Source organism: Chanodichthys erythropterus, chromosome 1, assembly GCF_024489055.1.
Source record: "Chanodichthys erythropterus isolate Z2021 chromosome 1, ASM2448905v1, whole genome shotgun sequence".
Lineage (NCBI taxonomy): Eukaryota > Metazoa > Chordata > Actinopteri > Cypriniformes > Xenocyprididae > Chanodichthys > Chanodichthys erythropterus.
In genome coordinates this window covers 1,909,774-1,933,438 of record NC_090221.1, presented here as the reverse complement: position 1 = coordinate 1,933,438, position 23,665 = coordinate 1,909,774, and the positions used below count along the sequence as shown (strand labels likewise).

Here is a 23,665-nt window from a genome sequence, read left to right as displayed (position 1 = left end):
TCAGGATTGATAACTCGAGATTCAATTGCAAGTGACAAACTCCTTTATTAAGGAAATGCACCAGAGAAAATGAACAATGTGAGTGGTCAGAAGACTGTGGTACAGCTGGTTCTTTGGCGGCACAGGGACTACAATGTGCTGATCCCCAAACGCAATCCAGCGCAGATCACCAGACAGATAAACATCCACTCAGAACAGCGGCAGGAACCCAGGAGACGAAAGGCAGAACTGAAAGGAACACAGCGTGAGCCCACAGAACAATCCGACAATGAACGAACAAACACAGAGACATTAAATAGCAGTGCTGACAAGCAGAGCATGTGAGCGGAGTGGAGCTGGAGCGAGCGGGGAGCGCGAGCGGGCGGGTCTTAGACTGAGCGCAGAGCGGCATTTTTAAAAGGACGGAGCGTCGCTCTATTTCCCGCTCCAATTTCGCTCCGCTCACCACGAGTCTGAAGCATGCTCAGTCAAGCCTGACCCAGAATCCATCTGTCTTTTACTGTCATCAACAGACTACTTTCATTCAAAACTCGGCTCAATAATGAGTTCAAAAAGTACTTCAAAGAAGAAAACGAGAAATCATACATGTGTACTATTAAAAAACGAACTAACAGTGACAATGTGGTACAAGAAAACGAATGTGGAGACATTGTTTCAGTAAGTAAAGGTTCCTTTTGGAATCTAAAAAGGCACATTTCCCGAAAGCATGAAAGTGTGCTACGTGAACACGCTGGGAAGGAAGCCAAAGGTTAGCAAATTGAATACGGTAACTTGTAACAAAGTGTAAATTAAATATAGCTTAATATTCAAACAAATTCGTTTTGTCATTCAAGTAGGCATAATGGTTCGTTTTGTTTCATTTGTGTCGTCCTTGAATTTGTATTTGATAGAGCGAGAGGAGGAGCAGCAGCAACAAGAGACAACGGTTAAGGAATTCAAAAGTTTCTTCACTGCACGCAAAGGCCCAACCATAACAAGGGAGAGATTTTTTCATTTTTTAAAATGATTTACATGGACTATGAACCGCTGAGTATAGGAGAACGCGAAGGGATGCAACACTTCGCCAGCGCAGCTCAACCGGGCTACGCACCCCCATGCCACAACACCGTACAGGACACGCTCATGCCACATGCTCTGGAAGAGATGGAAGCCAAACTGCGAGACCTACTGCAGAATGGTGATGGGCTCGTTCTGTCAGCGGACATTTGGACCAGTAGAATAGGGAACAGCTTCCTTGGCATCGTGGCCAGTTTCATTGATGGGACGTTCCGGGGGCACATGGTTTTGTTGGGCTGGGCAAGGGCACCACACCGCAGATCGTATTTATCAAAAGTATGAAAGTGTACTGAAATATTGGAACATGCAACGACGTGTGATTCGTGTTGTCACTGACAGTGGCAGCAACATGATCAAGGCGTTTAAGCTCCTCCCTGGCACTAAAGAGGAGGCGGAGTTCAGTTAAGAATTTTAGCCTAATAGTTCATTTTAAAACTTTGATGTAGGCCTATAGCCTGTATATTTTTAGTTATATAATTAGGCCCATTAATTCGTTTAATTTTACAGTTTAATTTTTGTACAATTGATATAAGCCAATTTAAAATTTAATCCTGTGCGCTGCGCAAGAGTTCATTTATAAGAATGTTGGCCTAATAGTTAATTTACTTTTAAAACGTTCATGTATATTTTTGTTTATATAATTTTTATTTATATTATTAGGCCCATTTATTCGTTTAATTTTACAGGAATTTTTGTGACTAATTTGTCATTTGTAATTTGAAATAAAACATTTCTATTTGAAAAATGTTGTTGTTGCTCATTAGTTCTTTAGGAGGTAAGGCTGTGGTCTAAGCTTAAAGGGCATATTGCAGGTTAGAGTTTTAGTGATTCAATGTATAGAAGAATAATGTATGAAATAGATTTTCTTGAAAAAGCATGCATAAATACGCTACATAGGCTTCTGGAGTCGTTTTTTGTGAGAAAATTTTACTTCCGCATCTGAAAAATGCCTAATCGGACGTGACGTCAGTGAAGGGAGCACGATCAATATAAAGAATAGGAAAACAATGGATCGCAATGACAGTTCGGATGCTGAGGAAATTGTAAATGCTTATTTATACTCGTATAACTAATCACAGCCAAATAATTAGCCTGCTATGTGGCCAAGAGAGCAGGGACAGGCCAAAATTTGACAGAATAACGGTCAAAAGAGACAAATTGAGCTGTTGTGTGAGGAGATCAGTGGAGAACAGGACAGAGACCGGTGTAAGCTTATAGATTACATTAGGTAACGACATGTGCTCAGATCACAATACGCGTTAATATCCGTCCACACTAATGTTACGTGATATAGCCGTTTCGCATCACGACTGATTTGGTAGTTAGCAAATGTAATAATCAAACACAAAACTTAAAATGTGCACCGTAAGTCTTCATCGAGCTGCATCTCTGACGGATCCTTGATCATGTCTCCCGCCGGCAGCCATAGTGTTACTGTATGTGTTTCATGTTATCCTTTATTCATTAATTCTGTGTTATGAGTTTATTCCGTGCCCATTCACTGATAGTGTGAGAGTGTGACGCCGTGATTATGTAGTTGTGTGAACTTATGTATAAGTTTACATACATGGCATGAATAAAATCTGAGTATTTACCAGCACATAATTCAAAACTGTTTTGTGTGAGTGTGAGACTGTATGCATGTGTACATAATTTGTATTTATCAGTGTTGAAATTGATTCAAGTAAAAACGGTGAAGAAGCATCACTCCATCATATCGCCAGGATGATAATCCTCCAGTCTAAAATGAACGCGTTTTTCGAAGCACATGCAGAAGTGAAGTCCTGTCTCTTCACCTGCACAAAACAAACTCCGGCACAGAAGATAGCAGCGTAGTTTTTCTTGTTATTAAACCTCTGGACTCGATGTCCTGACAGGCTGAAGTTTGTGAAACCTCCACAAACACAATAATTTACCATTACGGTGATAAAGAGAATACAAAAACTACTGAAAACACACTGATTCACGGCCGCTGTTGCTAAATACCAATCTGCACTGAATCAACACAGAGCTCTGCGAACATCTCCCTGTAGTGACGTAAAATGACGCGACGCTGAAAAAAAAGCGTTTTTTACAGAGACCGTCACTTTATCTACTAAATTAATGCCCTTATGTTTCGCAAAACATTTTTAAACCCTGCAGTACCTTTTTAAATGGTATTTTTGTACAAGGTTATATATTCATCTCGAAAAAAATGTTAAACCTGCAATATGCACTTTAAAGTCATATATAGATTTTTTTTCTTTTTTGGAGCGAGCGGGGGGCGATTTGAGTGGAGCGCGAAGCAAACTGCGTTGAGCGCTGAGCGATAATGAGCGGAGCGGCCTGATGTAGCTTTGAGCGGGGGAGCGGAGGGGTGAACAGTTCGCTGAGCGATGAGCGGAGATTCTCACCGCTCCACTCCGCTCACATGCTCTGCTGACAAGCAACAGCTGCAGCTGATCACTAATCAGCGCTCGTGAGTTGCCCAGCAACCACACGTGAAGTCAAGACACACACAACCACACACACACACACACACCATAACAACAGAACAGGAATCCACAGACCCGCGAACCGTGACAGTAAAGATCCATGATTTTGGTATGAGGTAAGCTTATATGAAAAGAAAATGTAAGCATTTTAGAAACGTGTTAATTGACTGCATTATGTGTGAAAACGACATGAATTGTGTTAATAGTATGGCCACAACAGACGGATGTTCTGCTAAATGTGTTTAGAGTTTTGAAAATGTGACTAAAGACTGGACAAAAGTATGCTAGCAATTGAAAGAAAACTAAGAAATATAGATATATAAAGATGTTTAAATGTTTGTGTGAGTGTATAAGTGTGTCCAAGGCCTAGTTCTTGTTTTGTCTATGTGTGTCTATGATGTGCAGATAGCATAACTGACTTACGTTACACAAGAGAGTCTTACACAAGAATTGACAAAGTCAAAGAAATATTAACACACAGAAAGCTCTAATAAAAACCTCAAGTGTGTTCCATTCGACCGTAAGTGCCCTGCGACGTGGACAGAACAGGGAATACGGGAACATGGATGCATCACTTCACAGAAAGTGGAAAGGAAAGCTTACCCACCAATCATTGCACATCTCTCCAATTAGTTTGAATATAATAAAGGTGGTGAAAGTGACTTGAGGCTCTGGCGTTATTACTGATCTTTATTAATCTCACATGTGGTGTCACGATCACCATCTGTTCCTGTCACGTTCCTGTTCACTCCGGACTCTATTTCCCATAATCCTCCCTTGCCTATCACATGCACACACTCCACCAATCACCTGTTGCCACATACAGCCTAGCACACATCACCAATCATCACACCCAGCTGCAGCTCATGATCTGGACTATTTAGGACTCTCACTCACACACACACATTGCGAGGTCTTGTTTCACATTGTGTGCATTTCTGAGCGTTTATTCCCTGTCTGCCTGTTTATTGTTACTGTTCCTGCCTGTTTCCTGTTTATTGACCCGTTGCTGCCTGTCCTGACCCTTGCTTTGTATACCGACCTGTGAGTGATATCTGCCAGTCCTGACCTCTGCCTGTACCTGGATTACGATTCTGTCTACCCTCGCTGTACCTGTTTGTGATCTCTGCCTGAGTGTTCTGACTAGATATTAGTCCTCAGACACATTTATACAGGTTTATTTCAGTTGTTACAGGCAGTGATGTACTTAATGATAACAACTAATAAAAGAGTTTTAAAACATCACAAGGTACAAATAAGGAAGAAAACAACGAGCTGAGCTCATTGAAGGTTGTTCTGCTTCGTGCATGTCTGGGAAACTCATGAATATTCATGTAAGCAGGAGGTCGTTTTGCTCTGCAGCGAGCACTACTTGAGTTCAGAGGAGGATACAGTACTGATATAAATGGGCGGATCATTTCATCACTGATCATTTCGTCAGTTTTAGTGAGTTCACTCTCAAGTCAGGAACAATGTTTGCACGTGGAGTCATCGTCCTTCTCTGTGTCCTAGGTGAGTAATATCATGATTTCATTCACTAAAACTGATATGCACCTGCGATATACACTGATACTTATAGTTTTGCTTCATAATGAAGAGTTTCATTGGTTCAATAAAGTCTTAATTCACTTTTGCTAAAGTAGGACAAAAGAAAAATGTGTAAGATTTAAATCACATTCAGACATTTTTAAGTTTGATTTTTCACTGAAAAATGACTGAAATGTTGTTTTTGTCCAACAAAACAACATTGACTTTTATTGTATGGGCAAAACAAGTTATTTCCTCTTGCTATATCATGATAAAACTTTAATCCTTTTTTTTCTGCTTCTTGACACAAACAGTGGCCGTATCTGATGCAGCGAGAAAGGTGAGTAAATAAAGACTGTAGAATTACTTCCCTCCATGTTCAAATAACTCAATGTTGTTGTTTTTTTATGTGACCAGCCTGACTGTGAGCGTTACCCGCCTAATGATTGTTCAGACATCTATGAACCCAAGTGTGGATCTGATGGAAAAACATACTTCAATGAATGCGTGCTGTGTTTTGCCATCAGGTGAGTTTAAATCAAAGTACTGCAGGTTTAAAATCAGTTTAGAGTCACTTTCAAACTTCACTTTAATCTCTCTCATTTTTCTAGGAAAACCGGAACTGAAATCCTTATTGTGAAGGAAAGCAGATGCTCTCTACAGGTGTGACACAGGAATGGCAGCATAATTCAGTTTGACAGACCTCTAGTCAGCATTATTGTGTCTCATTCAATATAACCTGAATGTGTAACGGCAGTAGAATTACTTCCCTCCTTGTTCAAATAACTCAATGTTGTTGTTTTTTATGTCACCAGAATGACTGCAAGCCTAATCCATTTGGAGAATGCATAGAGATCTAAAAACCTGTGTGTGGATCTGATGGAAAAACATACGCCAATGAATGCCTGCTGTGTTTTGCCATCAAGTGAATTTAAATCAAAGTACTTTAGGTTTATAAATGGATTACAGTCACTTTCAATCTTTAATCTTTAATCTCCCTCTCTTTCTTTAGGACATCAAAGACTAAAATCGTAATCCAGAAGCAAGGCAAATGTGATCAACTTCTAATGCCTCGTTTCCACTGAGCGGTACGGTACGGTTCGGTACGGTACGCATTTTTTCCCGTTTCCATTGTCAAAAGTTGTGAATGGTACCCTAATTCCGAACCGTACCGTACCACTTTTTTGGGACCCTTTCGTTGGGGTACCAAGCACAACAGTACCGTACCAAAAGGGTGGAGCTACACTCTGCAGAACGTTGATTGGTTGACAGAGAATTGTCACTTGCGCGTGCTGACAACACAAGAGGCGCCAAACACAAATGTGGTTCAGACAATGCATGCATTAATTATCTTCACTTCATGTAGGCTATATAACAAAACAAAATATAAAACACAACCCTGCCACTTTTCTTTTTTATTTAAAAACTATGAAACCTATTAATGTGTGATTCAGGCAATATGTGCATATGTACTCTGATTATCTTCACTGTATGTAGCCTATAATAAAATGACATGAAATAAGACAAAACAACCTTCTCTTTTTGTTAAACGTCAGTTTTAATTATCAATAATAACCATTATAAATAAAATATGAGAAGCTATAGGCTACAATAAGAAATAAAGACAAGCAAACAATTCAGTCAAACGTACGGTAAAGTTAAATAAATATATAAAGTTATAAAACTTCATTTTCCCCTCGGCCAAAACGATTTGCCCAGGAACAAATTATAAATTCATGAGACCAAAGATTGCCCGTTATACACAAGATGAATGATATCTTGTTTTTAACCATTACAGAGACATCTTTGCGCGAGAATTACGTCGATCACTATTTTCTGGCTACACCACGCCTATCAAGTAAGGGTACTGTTTGCGGTGGAAACGCAAGCCTGATCGAGGTGTACCGCTCCGAACCGTACCGAACTGTACCGAACCGAACCGTACCGCTCAGTGGAAACGAGGCATAAGTGTGACACAGGAGTGGCAGCATAATTCAGCTTGACAGACCTTTACTCAGCATTATTGTGTCTCATTCATTATAATCTGAATGTGTAACGGTTTAATCCTTAAATAAATGCTGCATATTGAAGCTGTTCTGTTTTCTTCCTCAAATCTTGGAAATAAGAAATAAATTAGGTGAAGATTTACTTTGAAGGATTCACACGGATCATATCTAGAGAGCAGAATATCATTAAGGGTGTGTGAGCTTTTGACACCCTGTTAGATTCATTCAGGTAGACTCAAAGTCATCAGTTGGAAACGGGCGCTGACGGAGAATGATCAAGCAGATATAAAGACAGTGTAGTACTATAAGATTCTCAGGTTTATTAATAAAGGGTCGTATTTAAAGCAGAATCATCACTGATGTCCAGGCCGTCCAATCACAGTGCTCAAAGATCAACACCTACCATATATGGCATATTACAGTTTTTTTCAATTGCTAACAAGCGTTTATCAATACTTAAAGTATTTTTTTCTAAACTCTTAACACAGCAACACAACTACATCACACAATTAGCCAAATAGCTAATTTTCTGCTCAGAATCATATTTTGTGAAATAAACACAAACTCTACATTTCAAAACGCTGAAAACCTTTTCTACACATACTAACTCTATCAAAACACATTCAAAATCGAGTCGTTCTGTCAAACACTAGCACTAGTTTTCTATCCAACATGAACATATAGTCAATAAAAGCAATGACTGTCAAAATACTAACAGTTGATGGCATTATGAAAACTGCATTACTGTCATGTTTCAGTTCTACCTGCAGAAAATATGAAATTCATAGTTTTTAAAATTCAGTTTCGTTTCACTGCAGTAAAAGTATAATGCATGTAAGCTGTTCTACATGTTTGAGTGTTGAATGTGTGTTGAACAGAAGAGAGTCATTATTTTATAGAATGTGCAGAAGAAAAAGAAATGAAGAAGAAAGTAACAGAATTGCTCAGGGCAGCTACTGGTCAGATGATGAACTACAGATTTATTTCATTTTTCAGATATGTCCTTTGTATGTTTTTGTTTATCATTACTATTGTTATATGTAAAGTGTGATCGTGTGTTGCGATGCAAATTTTTGTTAATGTTGTTATGACGCAACACAGCAGGAGTTGCAATGTGTACTGCACGCTGTGGGTGGGTCATTTTTCAGCCTGCAGCAATACATCCACTAAAGGGTGATTTATTTCATTTTTCAGCCTGCAGTAAAGAGAAGAAATACACCAAACCAGCATTTGTGTTTGTGCATTTATTCTTTGACCAGAGACTGAGCCATTGTAGTGTTAGGGAAAACCACATCGCAGAGTGGAGGAGAAAGACCACATCCGTCACACTTGTCCTGATCCAACTTCTCCTCTCCTCCATCTATTCCACTCCCTCACCCAGATATTATTTTCTCTCTGCTCCTCTGTGTTGTTCTTCATACACACTGAACAAATCCGATTCAAAGAGTCTTATTTTACTGGAATCAAATATTTAAGTGATCTGCTAATTAAAAATGCTTATCATTTGTTTCAGTATGTGTTTTATATATATTTTCAAAAATGCTGAGCTGCTGTTGTTGCAGAAGTATAGGTTTTATCCTTTATTTAATGATTGGAACATTAGGTCTTCATTTCTGACTTTCTGTGTTTAAGCATTTGCAAATAAGACGAGAAAGATCCATGATTTTGGTATGAGGTAAGCTTATATGAAAAGAAAATGTAAGCATTTTAGAAACGTGTTAATTGACTGCATTTTGTGTAAAAACGACATGAATTGTGTTAATAGTATGGCCACAACAGACAGATGTTCTGCTAAATGTGTATGTAAGTATGTTAGCAATTGAAAAAAACTGTAAGAAATATAGATGAATAAAGATGTTCAAATGTTTGTGTGAGTGTATAAGTGTGTCCAAGGCCTAGTTCTTGTTTTGTCTGTGTCTATGATGTTCAGATAGCATAACGGACATACGTTACACAAGAGAGTCTTACACAAGAATTGACAAAAGTCGAAGAAATATTAGTTTTTTTTCAATTGCCAACATACTTTTGTCCAATCTTTAGTTACATTTTCAAAACTCTAAACACATTTAGCTGAACATCTGTCTGTTGTGGCCATACTATTAACACAATCCATGTTGTTTTCACACAAAATGCAGTTAATTAACATGTTTTTAAAATGCTTACATTTTCTTTTCATATAAGCTTACCTCATACCAAAATCATGGATCTTTCTCGTCTTATTTGCAAATGCTTAAACACAGCAAGTAACAAATGAAGACCTAACGTTCCAATCATTAAATATAGGATAAAACCTATACTTCTGCAACAACAGCAGCTCAAGAGTATTGAAAATATACATAAAACACATACTGAAACAACTGATAAGCATTTTTAATTAGCAGATCACTTAAATATTTGATTCCAGTCTCAGTAAAATAAGACTCTTTGAATCAGATTTGTTCAGTGTCTATGAAGAACAACACAGAGGAGCACAGAGAAAATAATATCTGGGTGAGGGAGAGGAATAGATGGAGAAGAGGAGAAGTTGGATCAGGACAAGTGTGATGGATGTGGTCTTTCTCCTCCACTCTGTGATGTGGTTTGCCCTAACACTACAATGGCTCAGTCTCTGGTCGAAGAATAAATGCACAAACACAAATGCTGGTTTGGTGTATTTCTTCTCTTTACTGCAGGCTGAAAAATGAAATAAATCACCCTTTAGTGGATGTATTGCTGCAGGCTGAAAAATGACCCACCCACAGCGTGCAGTACACATTGCAACTCCTGCTATGTTGCGTCATAACAACATTAACAAAAATTTGCATCGCAACACACGATCACACTTTACATATAACAATAGTAATGATAAACAAAAACATACAAATGACATAACTGGAAAATGAAATAAATCACCCTTTAGTGGATGTATTGCTGCAGGCTGAAAAATGACCTAAATAAAATGTAAAATAATATTAACCGTGGCCTTACTTGAGTTGACAAAAGGCCAATTAACTTATAAAATATATGTTAATAGTCAGATTAAATGATCAAAATATTACCCTAACTAAATCATAAACATTTTGCATTATAATCAAATATAAATTGAGACGGACCATAAGCTTACCCACCCACAGCGTGCAGTACACATTGCAACTGCTGTGTTGCATCCTCTCCCGTCTTATGCGAACATTTTTGCCTGCAGTTCTCAAACAACCCACATGAGGGTGCCAGTAAAACATGAAATTAACCGCTGCTGAATTTATAAGAATTCACAATAAAACTAAATAAAAGCCTAACTCTGTTACACTCACCCCCACTGAATTCTGCTGAATTAAAGCAGCGGTTAGTACTCCAAAACAAAACACCCATCAGTACATCTGCATACACAGTACACACATAGAGATACCTACAGGTAAGCCAAACACAAAAGTTATCTCAAAAGATGAAGTAGAAAGAGAGGAGCGCAAATCTCTCAGACCAACTTCTGGCAGTAAGATGCCCTTAAACATCTCACAAAACTCTATACCAGGGTTTAAACTACAAACTATATAAATAACTATAAATTTATATAAATATAAATTTTACACAGAACAAGGTATGTCATACAAAAAAAAAAAAAAATTACAAAATAAAAACATTGTTTCTGTCTTATTTGTTTACAACAAATTGAACAAAACATTCAAACAAATAAAAAAAAAGATTCAAACGGTCTAAATTCTGTGATTCTGCACTGACACAACATTTTGTCCAGACATAGTGCACAACAGTCTAGTCACAGGCTTAATGTAACATCCAAAATGAGACCTGCGCACCATAAAGGTCCCAGTGTCAGAAACTGGTACATCTTCAGCATCAACTTTAGAAACATCAGCTGAAGGATTTGGAATCACAGAATGTTCAAGACTCACAGATTAGACTCTAGAATTCAAACTCCCAGCAACAATTGAACTATCAGACAGTTCATTCTGTGGCTCCACAGACACATTGCTCAAAGACACAACTGATCCCGGCTGTGAACATTTATCAGGCAACCCCGAAACCCAGTCAGAGGTCCTAGCACAACTGTCAGTTGTCGCACATGAGACACTGGCATAAAGAGACAACCCATCATCAGGTCTAAAAGACACTGAATCCTCATGAGTCTCTGCCAACCCACCATCACCGACACTTGGCCTACATTTCGAAACATCAACACCCATACTAGCCATAGACTCTGAACCACTGGTTTTGTCACATGAATCATTCACAGCCGAAGATGAAACTGTGTCAGATACTGTACACTCTGCATTGTCCAGTGGCAAAAAGTTCACAGGTAGCAAAAGGTTGCGATGCACAACCTTTTCCTTACCAGTGCTCGTATCCCTTATCTTGAAAATGTGTGTGTCGACATTTCTATCCGCTACAACAAAGACAGCGGACATCCACCTATAAGCTAGCTTCCGCTTGCCTCTTCCAGCCTTGTTTGCTAGAATAACACGATCACCAACATCAATGTCCTGACCTTTTACTCTCCTGTTGTAGAGAACTGCATGCCTGGACTGTTCCTTTGAAGCATGCACCTGAGCTATCGACAAGGCTTCCTCCAAATCTTTCAAAAGAGAAGCCACATACTTGTCATAGCAAGTCACAGTGTTATCCTCCAGAACAGAGCGAAAAATTATGTCTACCGGAAGGCAAGGAACTCTACCGTACATGAGATAAAACGGAGCATAGCCCGTCGTCTCATGAACGGTACAGTTGTACAAGAAACTCAATGATTGCAGTTGTCTTGGCCAATTACGCTTTGCATCTGGAGCCAATGCGCGGATCATGTTCCCCAGGGTCCTATTAAATCGCTCCACACTACCATTCCCCATAGGATGGTAGGGAGTTGTATGCAATTTTTGTACTCCAGACACCCGAAGAAGCTCAGTAATCAGCTGGCCCTCGAAGCTAGCCCCCTGATCACTGTGTACACGTTCAGGAAACCCAAACACACAAAAGTATTTGTCCCACAAGACACGTGCCACCTGTTTAGCAGACTGATCTTTGCATTGAAACGCTTGTGCAAACCTGGTAACGTGATCAGTGATCACTAAGACATCGATTGACTTGTTATTGTGATCCTCAGCAGACCAAAAATCAATGCATACCAACTGCAGTGGTCTGCTGGTCACAATATTTTCTATGGGTGCTCGACCCTCAGGCTCAGCAGTTTTACTGACAACACACATCTGACAGTGTCGTACATATTCTCTAACATCTCTGTCAAGGCTCAGCCAAAAGAAACAACGTCTTGCTAGTCCCAAACTCCTAGACTGCCCCTGATGACCCGCATAATCATGAATACCTCTCAAAACCTCTAACTGATGTGACTCAGGGACAACGTACTGGAACCGCTTACCCTTAGACAAATGATCATGGGAAATCCGGTAGAGAATCCCGTTTCTCACAACAAATTTCTCCCAGTGCTTAATGTATCTAAGGACCCCAACAGATTCCTTTGCTCTTTCACGCCTACCTGGTCTGCGATGTCTTTCCACATAATGAATAACCCTTGACAGCACCTTATCAGAGAGCTGCCTTTCACGCAGGTCACGCTCGAAATATGCAGGCTGCATCTCTGATTCAGAAACCATCTGGGGAAGGTGTTTCACAACAGACAAAGCACGTTGTCTTGCACCCTCTTCCCACATCCTTTGTGAGTCAAGCACGGCCATTACATCCTCCTTCTCTAAGGAAGTCCGTGCAATGCTTGCCAAATTACTGTGCAAGGGATCACTGCTGGAAACACCAGGTTTTCCTTCAGACCCACAAGACCACCGAAAAGCATCCTGAACTAAGCAAGCAGAAACTTCCCGTACTTCAGACAGAAGTTTGTCATATTTCTCACGTAGCAGTCTAGAGCCAATGTTAGTTCTCACGAATGGAACCTTACTCAAAGCATCAGCCACCACATTCTGCGAACCTGGTACATACTTGATGTCAAAATTGTACACCGCAAGTTTGGCCACCCACTGCTGCTCACAAAAATCGAGCTTAGGTTTAGACAGAATGTGGGTGAGCGGGTTGTTATCGGTCCATACCGTAAATACATGACCTTTCAGCCAATGGCTGAACTTTTCACAAACCGCCCATTTTAACGCTAAAAAATCCAAGCGATGTGCCGGATAATTTCGCTGAGATGGAGAAAGCGATTTACTGGCAAACGCTATCGGTCTGGCTCTAGTGTCACCAGCCTAAAACTTGAGACAGAACAGCTCCAATGCCATCTTAGGAAGCATCAGTCGACAGCACAAAGGGGCAGCTGAAGTCTGGATGAGCTAAGACAACTGCTTCTATCATGGCCGTCTTAAGGTTTTCGAATGCTAGCTGTGCCTCAGGAGTCCAGTCAGCTACAGTCAATTTTCTTAGTGCACAATTTCCTGTATTTGCATGACCTCTTTTGGTTCTCTTTTTCTGACCTTTCAATAGATCGAAAAGAGGTTTGGCCACTGTTGAGTAGTTGGGTACAAAATGCTGATAATAGTTAACCATCCCAAGGAAGGATCTTATACGAAGGAAATTACATTTCTTGGGAGCAAGTTTTAGATTGTGCATTCTCAACCGACTGAATACCATCTCAAGACGGGTCAATGCTGTTGTTTCATCAGGTCCAAATACAATCAAGTCATCCAAATAACATAACAAGCTTAGGAAGTTCTGGTCCCCAAAAATACTTGTCATTATGCACATAAAACTCCCCGGACTATTACAAAGCCCCTGAGGAAGACGATTGTACTCATATAAGCCCATACGTGTCGTAAAGGTTGAGTACTTCCGATCATCCTCGTAAAAAGGCATATTGTAAAAGCCGGAAGTCAAGTCCATCGTGCTGAATAGTGAATTCCCGCCTAACGCAGCCAAACAGTCGGCCTGGTGAGGTAACGGATGTGCATCTTTCAATGTCCTTTTGACCACCGGAAATCCGTACACACGCGTAAATCACCATTCTTTTTCCAAACAAGGACTAAAGGAGACGCAAACTCGCTAGTCGATTTGCGAATAATCTCCTTCTCCTCCATTTCATTCAAAACACGATGCAACACCTGATACTGACTGGGTGGCACACGCCGGTACGGAAGTCGGAAAGTTTTTGTGTCTGAAAGATGGATTCTGTAAACAAATCCAGTAGCATTACCACAATCCAAATGATGACGTGAAAAGACATCATTGTACTACAAGATTGTATCGGCCAATTTCAGTCTACAATGTACAGACACATCACAGGAATCCAAATCAAGCCCTTCTAGACCAACTGACCTCAGCTTCTCAGCAACAGACCTCAGATCAGTGTAGCTACTATCCTCTGGCGGAGTTTGTTGTGTCTGAGAAAGCAGGTTCCCATCATCCATGTCTTCGAGGGCAATACCTGGAAACAAATCTGCTATCTTGGCATTACATCTCAGCATAACAGGTTTGTCCCAGGTATTAACTTCAACGGAACCCACCTGTCCCCCCATAGGTGTGTGACGAGCCTGGCCACTAGAATGCCTTTAGGTGCCGACCACGAACTTGTAGGCTCTGTCAATACAGCACTACCTGGAGACACTTCTGTGTGTTTAGGCAACCTACCCCACACAAGGTACTCACAACCAGGCTCCAGACAGATTGCTGAATTACATCTCACAGTGCCAATCTTGCCAGGCACCCCATCACCCCTCCAGTGATTCAAGCCTGCAAGCATAGACAGGAAAGCCTCAGACATTGGATCATTACAAACATGAGTCATCGAAACTGCCTTCCAAAACAATTCACATTGCTTTGAACATCTTATGATGTGTTTGATGACATTCGTGCCAATAATGAATTCATCATGTTGCCCACTAACAACCAGGGTAGGTACCAACACTTTGCATCCATAAATCTCCAGCTCAAGTGTGTGAGTATTTTTTGGTTTTACTCGGCTGCCCCCGCAGCCAATTAGCATAACATCTGGGCTGCCTCCACATTGATCACTGATTATTCCAGCATCTAACAATTTCTGTTCTGCGCTCTCACTCATGGTACAAGCCATGGATCCACTGTCGAGCATTCCATCCAGGACCACTTTATCAGCCACTATGAGCGTAGAACAGACTGTCACTTCTGCAGATGACATTCGTGTTCTGGAACACAACATTCTCACTACAACAAGATTGTTTGGCCGACATGAACATGTTTTCAACATTCGCAACATTGACATCATTTTGGGAGTTGCTATCCAAACCTGTACAGCCTCCCACCATATACAGGTTGGTTAGTTTCCGGACTGAGGCTGTGAACAGGAAGAATGAGCATGCCCCGGAGAAAAACAACCGAAACACAACCTGTCTTTGAGGCAGTGAGACCTAGTGGAGTGTGTAGTATTACCGGCTACTTCACAGCCTCTTGCTCTGCCTCTGAACCTGAAGTTCGCATTCCTCTCAGGCTGAACATTGTTACCCTGCTGTTTTCTGTCCATAACCTGCTCCAACATACCCAACATACGATTCAGGATTTTCTCATCCGATTGTCCCATATCCCGAGATGTAGGAACAGTTTGAGCCGGACAGTAAGCACTGCGCAAACGGTCCTGTATGCAATCGGGCACAGGAGGAGGATTCATATAGTTTGCAAAGCCAGCACCAGATTCCTGAAAGTTACACATCGGCAACCGCTTATCTTTTTGCTCAACATCTACATTTCTCACTCCAAGAGAGCTGGCAGAGGCAAGAGAAGAGCGCTGCTCTCTCTGATACTCATCCAGCCTCCCCTGAACTTCTTTCGCAGACCATTCACCAATCGGCTTGTGTTTAAACAGAGCAGACAGAACAGGATCAGGGCAATATTTTACAAACATGTGAGCCACCTCTTCACTGAATTTATCCATGGCCCGCCATTGTCTACGCAGGCCTTCATCCGCTAGATCCGCTGCCTTATTGACTCTGATCCAGTAATCTACAGCAGTCTCACCGGGCTTCGGCAGAGTCGAATAAAAGTCAGCCAAAGGAAGGCACGATGGTGCAACACTGAAATACTTCAGGAGAATAGAGTAGATTATGTCAGGGTCATTCTTAACATCAAGAGATGTGTTACTTCTTAGACTAATTCTCACAATATCCCCTGCTTTGCCCATTAATCGTGACATTATCTCATCTGCTTGATTCTCAACCGCACATTTCTGTTTCGACAAAAGAGCTCTGGTCATCTCAATCCATTCATGTACCGGAAATTTATCAATACTGTCACCTCTGAAAATCCCAGGTTCCCTGTCAGTAGTAACATGTACTTTAATTTGAGAAACATCTTGTTTGGTGAAACTGTCAGGGTTTAGCTCTCTGTTGATTTGCAAATCATGACTTGCATTCATCACTCCATTTTCCATCAATTTGGCAGCAACAGCATCATTAATTTGTTCGCCCAGTCTCCCAAACATATCGGTTAAGCAATCCAGCATTTGATTATCACTACTCACATTATGTAAAGGAGATGTGTTCCCAACATGGCGCTCCACAGGCGGGTCTCGAAAAAGCAGACCACGACCAACACCCTGTGCACTATCAAGCACTGACAGCGACCTCCACTGACAACAGATGTAGGTTCACCAGCACAAAGGCTATCGGTCATGACGCCCCTTCCACGTGGAATAAAAGGGCTTACGGGACTGCTAACATCAAATCACTGAACAAATTTTTCACCCATGAATTAAAATTAATGAGACAATGTTGCTTCAAAAGTTACTCAACAGTACATAACTTGTTAATCAGTAACAGTCCCAAAACAGTAGTGACCTATCAGTAAAGATCTGTCCATTCAAAAAAAAAAAACTGCACACAAAAATAGTCTGCAATCAAAAGGTCTTCATTCATAAAGTCTGCAACCAAAAAGTCTCTATTCAAAAAGTTCTGCATTCAAAAAGTCTCCTTTCAGAGAGAAAAAAAAATGGCATTCAAAAATAAGTCTTTATGCAAAAATTGCCGTTCAAAAAAAGAAACAAACAAAAAAAACTGTCTTTAACCAAAAAGAGTCTATTCAACCAGGCCTGGACTGGTAATCTGGCATACCGGGCAAATGTCCGGTGGGCCGACGCACTTGGGGGCGGGCCGCGATATAATATGATTTTTTTTTTTTAATGAACAAAATTGGCCAACGACCGGCCCATAAAGCAGGGACAGCGGCCCATTGGTTCATTTTCGATACTGACACTGGGCTGGCCCAATCACATCTCTTAACAGACTCCACCCCGTCCCCTGTTTCGTGTGTCATATGCAGTGTCTCAGAGCCAAAACATCTGTGGATTAGGAGGGAGAAACAAAAGCGCAAGTGCAAGGGGGGTGTGGAGAAGTTGCGGGCAAAAAAAAAAAAATTTAGAGGTACGCCTCAACGTGCAAAAATTACTGACATGTTTAGTACGGTTACAGTAGCTTCAGTTTACAGTACCTGACGACGTGCAAGAACATGGAGGAGACACCTGTCAGGCAGAGGAGCAGCAGGTGTTTGACAGTGAAGCCAATGTCTATGAAGAACAACACAGAGGAGCTGAGAGAAAATAATATCTGGGTGAGGGAGAGGAATAGATGGAGGAGAGGAGAAGTTGGATCAGGACAAGTGTGACGGATGTGGTCTTTCTCCTCCACTCTGCGATGTGGTTTGCCCTAACACTACAATGGCTCAGTCTCTGGTCGAAGAATAAATGCAAACACAAATGCTGGTTTGGTGTATTTCTTCTCTTTACTGCAGGCTGAAACATGAAATAAATCACCCTTTAGTGGATGCATTGCTGCAGGCTGAAAAATGACCCACCCACAGCGTGCAGTACACATTGCAACTCCTGCTGTGTTGCGTCATAACAACATTAACAAAAATTTGCATCGCAACACACGATCACACTTTACATATAACAATAGTAATGATAAACAAAAACATACAAAAGACATACCTGAAAAATTAAATAAATCACCCTTTAGTGGATGTATTGCTGCAGGCTGAAAAATGACCTAAATAAAATGTAAAATAACAGTAACCGTGGCCTTAATAGAGTTGACAAAAGGCCAATTAACTTATAAAATATATGTTAATAGTCAGATTAAATGATCAAAATATTACCCTAACTAAATCATAAACATAAAATGCTTAAAAACTCAATTTATTTTGCATTATAATCAAATATATTTAACTAAATTGAGACGGAGCATAAGCTTACCCACCCACAGCGTGCAGTACACATTGCAACTGCGGTGTTGCGTCATCTCCCGTCTTATCGAACATTTTTGCCTGCAGTTCTCAAACAACCCACATGTGGGTGCCAGTAAAACATGAAATTAACCGCTGCTGAATTTATAAGAATTCATAATAAAACTAAATAAAATCCTAATCTTTCTGTTACACAAGTGAGAAGAAGAGGTAGAGGAGAGGAGGAAGAACGTGTGCTGGATTGAGCATCTCTATGGTTTCCCCCCTTACACATGATGAACCTACGAAAGCTTATTTCTGCCATAAATAGAAAATAAAAAAAGGTAATTGTGACTTTTTATCTCACAATTCTGATTTTTTTTCTATCAATTCCTAGTTTATATCTCACAATTCTGAGAATAAAAAAGTCAGAATTGTGAGATATAAACTCACAATTGCAAAATAAAAAATATTTTTGATAAAAAGTCACAATTACCTTTTATGCTTTTTTATTCTGTGGTGGAAAAAAGCTTCCATAATAACCAAAGGCCATGTATGTTGGATTTGTTGTTGATCAATGGCAGCAATTTCATGTTTTAATTTCAGTTAAAGCTTTATACCACAATGATTCCACGACCATTGTTCCATATTTACACAATATGTGATCTGCACAGGGCACTAGCTACCAAGTGGACACCAAGTTACACAAGAACTGACAAAAGTTGAAGAAATATGAACACACAGAAAGCACCAGTAAAAACCTCAAGTGCGTTCCATTCGACCATAAGTGCCCTGCGAAGTGGACAGAACAGGGAATTGGGAATACAGGAACATGGATGCATCACTTCACAGGAAGTGGAAAGGAAAGCTTACCCACCAATCATTGCACATCTCTATGAAGTACATGTAACTTCGGTAAAGTTGGTTTTATATTCGCACATTCTGACTTCTGATAAATTCAGACTTTCCAATAAATGTGCAATAAATTAATGTTTGCGAATTTTAAGCAGCAACATGATATTGACAACCAACGATTGTCAACTTACAACATTTTTCAGTCGATCAAAATAGGCAAGTATTGTTTTAATGGCATATTTACTTGTGAATGTCCACTGAATGTCCAGTGTAGTGTGACTAACAAGGCTATTGAATACGGATGTCTGAATATAAAACCAACTTTACCGAAGTGTACATGTATAGGGTCAGTTTACCAAAAAATTATATTTCTGTCATTAATTACTCACCCTCATGTCGTTCCACATCTGTAAGACCTTCGTTTATCTTCAGAACACAAATTAAGATATTTTTGATGAAATCTGATGGCTTCAGTGAGGCCTCCACTGACAGCAACATAATTATCACTTTCAATGCTCAGAAAGCTACTAAAGGAATATTTAAAACAGGTCATGTGACTACAGTGGTTAAACTTTAATATTTTTAAGTGACGAGAATATTTTTGTGCACAGAAAATAAGTCAGTGGTTCAGAGTGTGAAAGTCACATGATTTCAGTAAACGAGGCTTCATTATGTCATAATTGTTTCAAAACTTCAATGGTTCACGTGACTTTGGCAGTTGCACACGCTCTGAATCACTGATTCCCTATGATGTCTATGGGTTGCATCCGGTGTTATGAAATATTCGGTGTCTGAGAAGATTTTCGGTGACATTGGGCGGAGCATACATGAATATTCACGAGTTTCCTGTTTTGTGTTAAAGCGACTCTGAAAATGTTAGTGCGCGCTGTTCGGTTAACATTAAAGGTAATTAGCATATGTTTCAGCGTTAAACGAAGTCAAGCTTATATTCTAACTGTTACTGATGCACAATCTTTCATATATTAGCTATAAATGTTGTGTCATGTTAGCTATGTTTGATATGAACACAGTCAATGATTCGCCAGAGGTGTCGTTAGGATTCGCTAAACGAGCCAATTGCCTTTTAAGTAGCCTATTTTTTGTTGTTTCTGTATTACCTATTATTATTATTATTAGTCTTTTAAGCATATAGTTTTGGAAGTTTGCCAAAATGTATGGTAGCATAATAATATTAATTATTAATTAATTATATAGGCCATGATGAATTATGCATGTGATAAATAATATAACATCTATAGCTAATATCCTTGATTCATTCCCAAATATGACTTTTGCCAATAAATATCATTGTACACCAGACAAAGCAGACACTTTATTTTTCACTTTGTTTTGAACACGACAGTGTATTAAAAAATTTAATAATACAGGTTTGTAGTAATGTCATTTTATTATATAGTTCAGATTGAATGTTTCAGTGGCAAAGGCTGGTATCACTGAGATTGCATGAGCAGACCAAACTTTCATCTGTCTGAGATCACAAGACCCTGTGTAAAGTGTGTAAATGTGTGTATAAATACAAGTGTTTTCGCTAATTAAATGTCATATTATATGTCGTGACTTCTCATTTGAGAATAAAATTTCAACACTCATTTGCTCTTTTTTTATTCAAAATGAAACTACTCTCATTATTTCATCTTTGATATTACATATATGCAAATTACTACATGTTATAAATAAATAATAAAATAATTAAAATGTAAACATTTTAATTGTTATGGAAAGCTTGTAGAATATAACTAATACATTTCGTTGTGAATATACTGCAGGATTGCTCATTTATTTCCATTTCCATATATAGTTTCATTTCAACACTGTGTTAAACTGAATCCTGATTCACAGTGCTTCATGTTTTTTACACATTAAAATGTTTTGTCAATGAAATGCATCATTTTGTGGGGAAAAAAAAACATTCAGAATATTTCCTAATAATAAATTTTAAAAAAAAATTAAAAAATAACAACACCACTTTAGAATTTAATAAAGTCTTTTTAAAATTATTTATGTCTCATTATCCACATAACAATAATATTCTTCATACTTTTGCCAATTGTCTTCTCCGTATAAATATTTGTAAATAAAACCCACATTAGTAACTTTTTGTTTTGTAGCTGATCAATTTAACCACTTGTAATTCAATTTTAACATTTTAATTGTTGTGGAAAGCTTGCAGAATTCAACTAAAACCTTATGAAAGTGCTATATCACTGTCTCATCATGTTTCTATTCATATAGAGCATTGTGTGTTTTGCAGAAAAAGATAAAGAAGGTTTATGCACTATGTCAAAAAAATAAACAAAACAAACCTAACCCTCATTGTGTTTAAAAATAATAATGAAACACAATCACGTTACCGAAAACAGTTCTGTGATCCAAGGAAGGACAATCCACTAAAATTTTCAGTGGCGCTTTAACACAAAATTTCGTGAATATTCATGTAAGCTCCGCCCAGTGTCGCCGAAAATTTCATAACACCTGCCGCAGCCAATGTCGAACACATTGTCGTATGACATCAAAGTAACGCGAGAGCGTTTTGGACAAGCCTATCAACAGACTCGTGCTTAGGTTACTCATTCACGTGAGTTTGCTGTGCTGCGTGGTCACGAAAGCCTATCATATGCATGCTTTTTTTAAGCATTGCGGTTTAAAACAGGTGATTTTAAGGCTTTGAATTGAAAATATTTGAAAATTGAAATAAAGTGTCCATTTATATCAGGGATCATTCGAGACACATGTTCAGAAGAACGCATGGCATAGCAAAAGATTGCAAAAATCTTTATTAAGCCACTTATTTTGGACATTATTTCTTTAATTATACAGTTACACGAAGTGTCTGTCATTCACTTATTAAACTGCTAGCAGTGATTGTAAATTAATTTGCCCAAATTATTACTTTGTTTGTTAACTGCCGATACCAGATTCTCTAAATTGTAATGTTGACATGCATTCTCTATAAAGCTGCTTTGAAACGATATGTATCGTGAAAATACAAATAAATGTGAATTGAATTAAAGTCTGTCATTCAGTTAAAGACGACTGCATAAACATACATACTAATGAGAACATTATATACTGTAAACAACTGTAGTTTAGGCATAAGTCAGTTGCGACGCTGAGAATATAGTTACCTTTATGGAATAATTCACTAATGTGAACAAATATTCTCAGTTGTACGTGCAATCGAGCGTAGAATATATACGCCAAAATGAGTTCCACCCCCTCACCCCCATCCTAACCAAGAGCGTATCATATACACGCTATAAAGTGCTTATCATATGCACGCAAAAAACTGCGTACCATATATTCTACGAGATTACAAACTCGTACTATTGATACGCATTCTCATGTGATCGTGTTGGAGCATCTCAGAACCTGAATATCTCAAAACACGGGTTCTTTTTTAGCGAACCAGTTCACCAAATTCGAAATATTTCAGGGGTGCAAACTCAGGAATGAAAAAGGTGACAAAAACACGAGACACGAAATTTTTTTAGTTATGTTGTGGTTATGATAGTAAAGCATTCGTTGGTAAAGTAGTATATTAGTAGTGTTATACAAGCTGTGTTTGGAATAATAATTATGTTTGCAAGCGTTATATTTGGTGAAAATAACTATAACAACTTTAAATAAAAAAAGTCGGTCATGTCAGGCTAAATAACAGTTCCAATGACATATTACTGAAATATTGAAAGTTTAAAATAATATTTATTTAATGATGCCATAAGGATTTTATATCAACACATTTTATACCATATAAACTTCATAATTCTTGTCGCTAATGTCAATATCACAAAAAATAGTAGCCTAAAAAAATAAAACTCAAACTCACTGAAGACAAGTAAACAGTTAGTGATGAAATAAGCAATAGGACAAAACAAGCAATGGGACAAAAAAACTATAAATAATAAATGCTACGCATTGTAAATTAAACAACTGTATAAAAAACACTGCATATTCTTCATTGTGTAAATTAAATAGAGTCTATATTTACTCTTATTAAAGTTACAAAAGTGGAATTGTCAAGCAGTGAGAGACTTTTTTTCTCTTTTGTTGTTTGATTAATATGAATGACAAGGAGTGCTGCACGGGTGCTGTTTGATAAACCCGCACCAGCAGTTATTAACAGCATACCCGACCCGATATCCCACAGAAACGCTCATTTTAGCCCGTACACTGAAAAAAGTGAAACTACTGTGTTGTTCATTTAAAGTGCATTTTTACATTGGACTAAGTGAAAATCATGGTTTCTGGTTTAAACCTGTTTTTTTCAGTTTGCCTTAAAGCAAATAACGAAGCCCCTAGAACAAATTAAAAACAACAATTTGACTTAAGTAGTATTTTTACTTTAAACCAGATGTTTTCATGTCACGTGACCACATGACGTCACATCATCTAACTGCTCGCGCCACCAGCCAGCATTTTGCCATCCGCCATTATCGCTTCGAGTCTGAAGACGGTCCGTTGCCCAGGAAATCTTTTTAGACAAGGTAAGCATTCGAAAATGTGTTATTTTAACGAAAATAAGTGTTTTTCATTCACATTTATGGTTAGTGGCAGGATGGACAATTAGGTTATTTCTTTACAGACAACTGTGTTTGT

The 23,665-nt window shown here is 38.9% G+C and overlaps 1 protein-coding gene across 2 annotated transcripts; it reads left to right on the top strand.

The window, feature by feature from the left end:
* The first annotated feature begins 4,983 nt into the window (after window positions 1-4,983).
* On the top strand, window positions 4,984-7,207 carry LOC137002517 (probable pancreatic secretory proteinase inhibitor). 2 transcript variants are annotated; one of them, XR_010891886.1, is made up of 6 exons: window positions 4,984-5,042; window positions 5,372-5,397; window positions 5,475-5,584; window positions 5,669-5,720; window positions 5,873-5,982; window positions 6,070-7,207. XR_010891886.1 is itself a non-coding variant. In XM_067362305.1 (5 exons), exons 1-5 carry the CDS (start codon window positions 5,003-5,005, stop codon window positions 5,915-5,917), a joined length of 273 nt encoding a protein of 90 aa, XP_067218406.1. In that variant the 5' UTR covers window positions 4,984-5,002; the 3' UTR covers window positions 5,918-7,207. The 2 variants fall into 2 exon arrangements, 1 of the variants encoding a protein (XP_067218406.1); XM_067362305.1 differs by having other exon boundaries at window positions 5,873-7,207.
* Window positions 7,208-23,665: the final 16,458 nt, after the last annotated feature.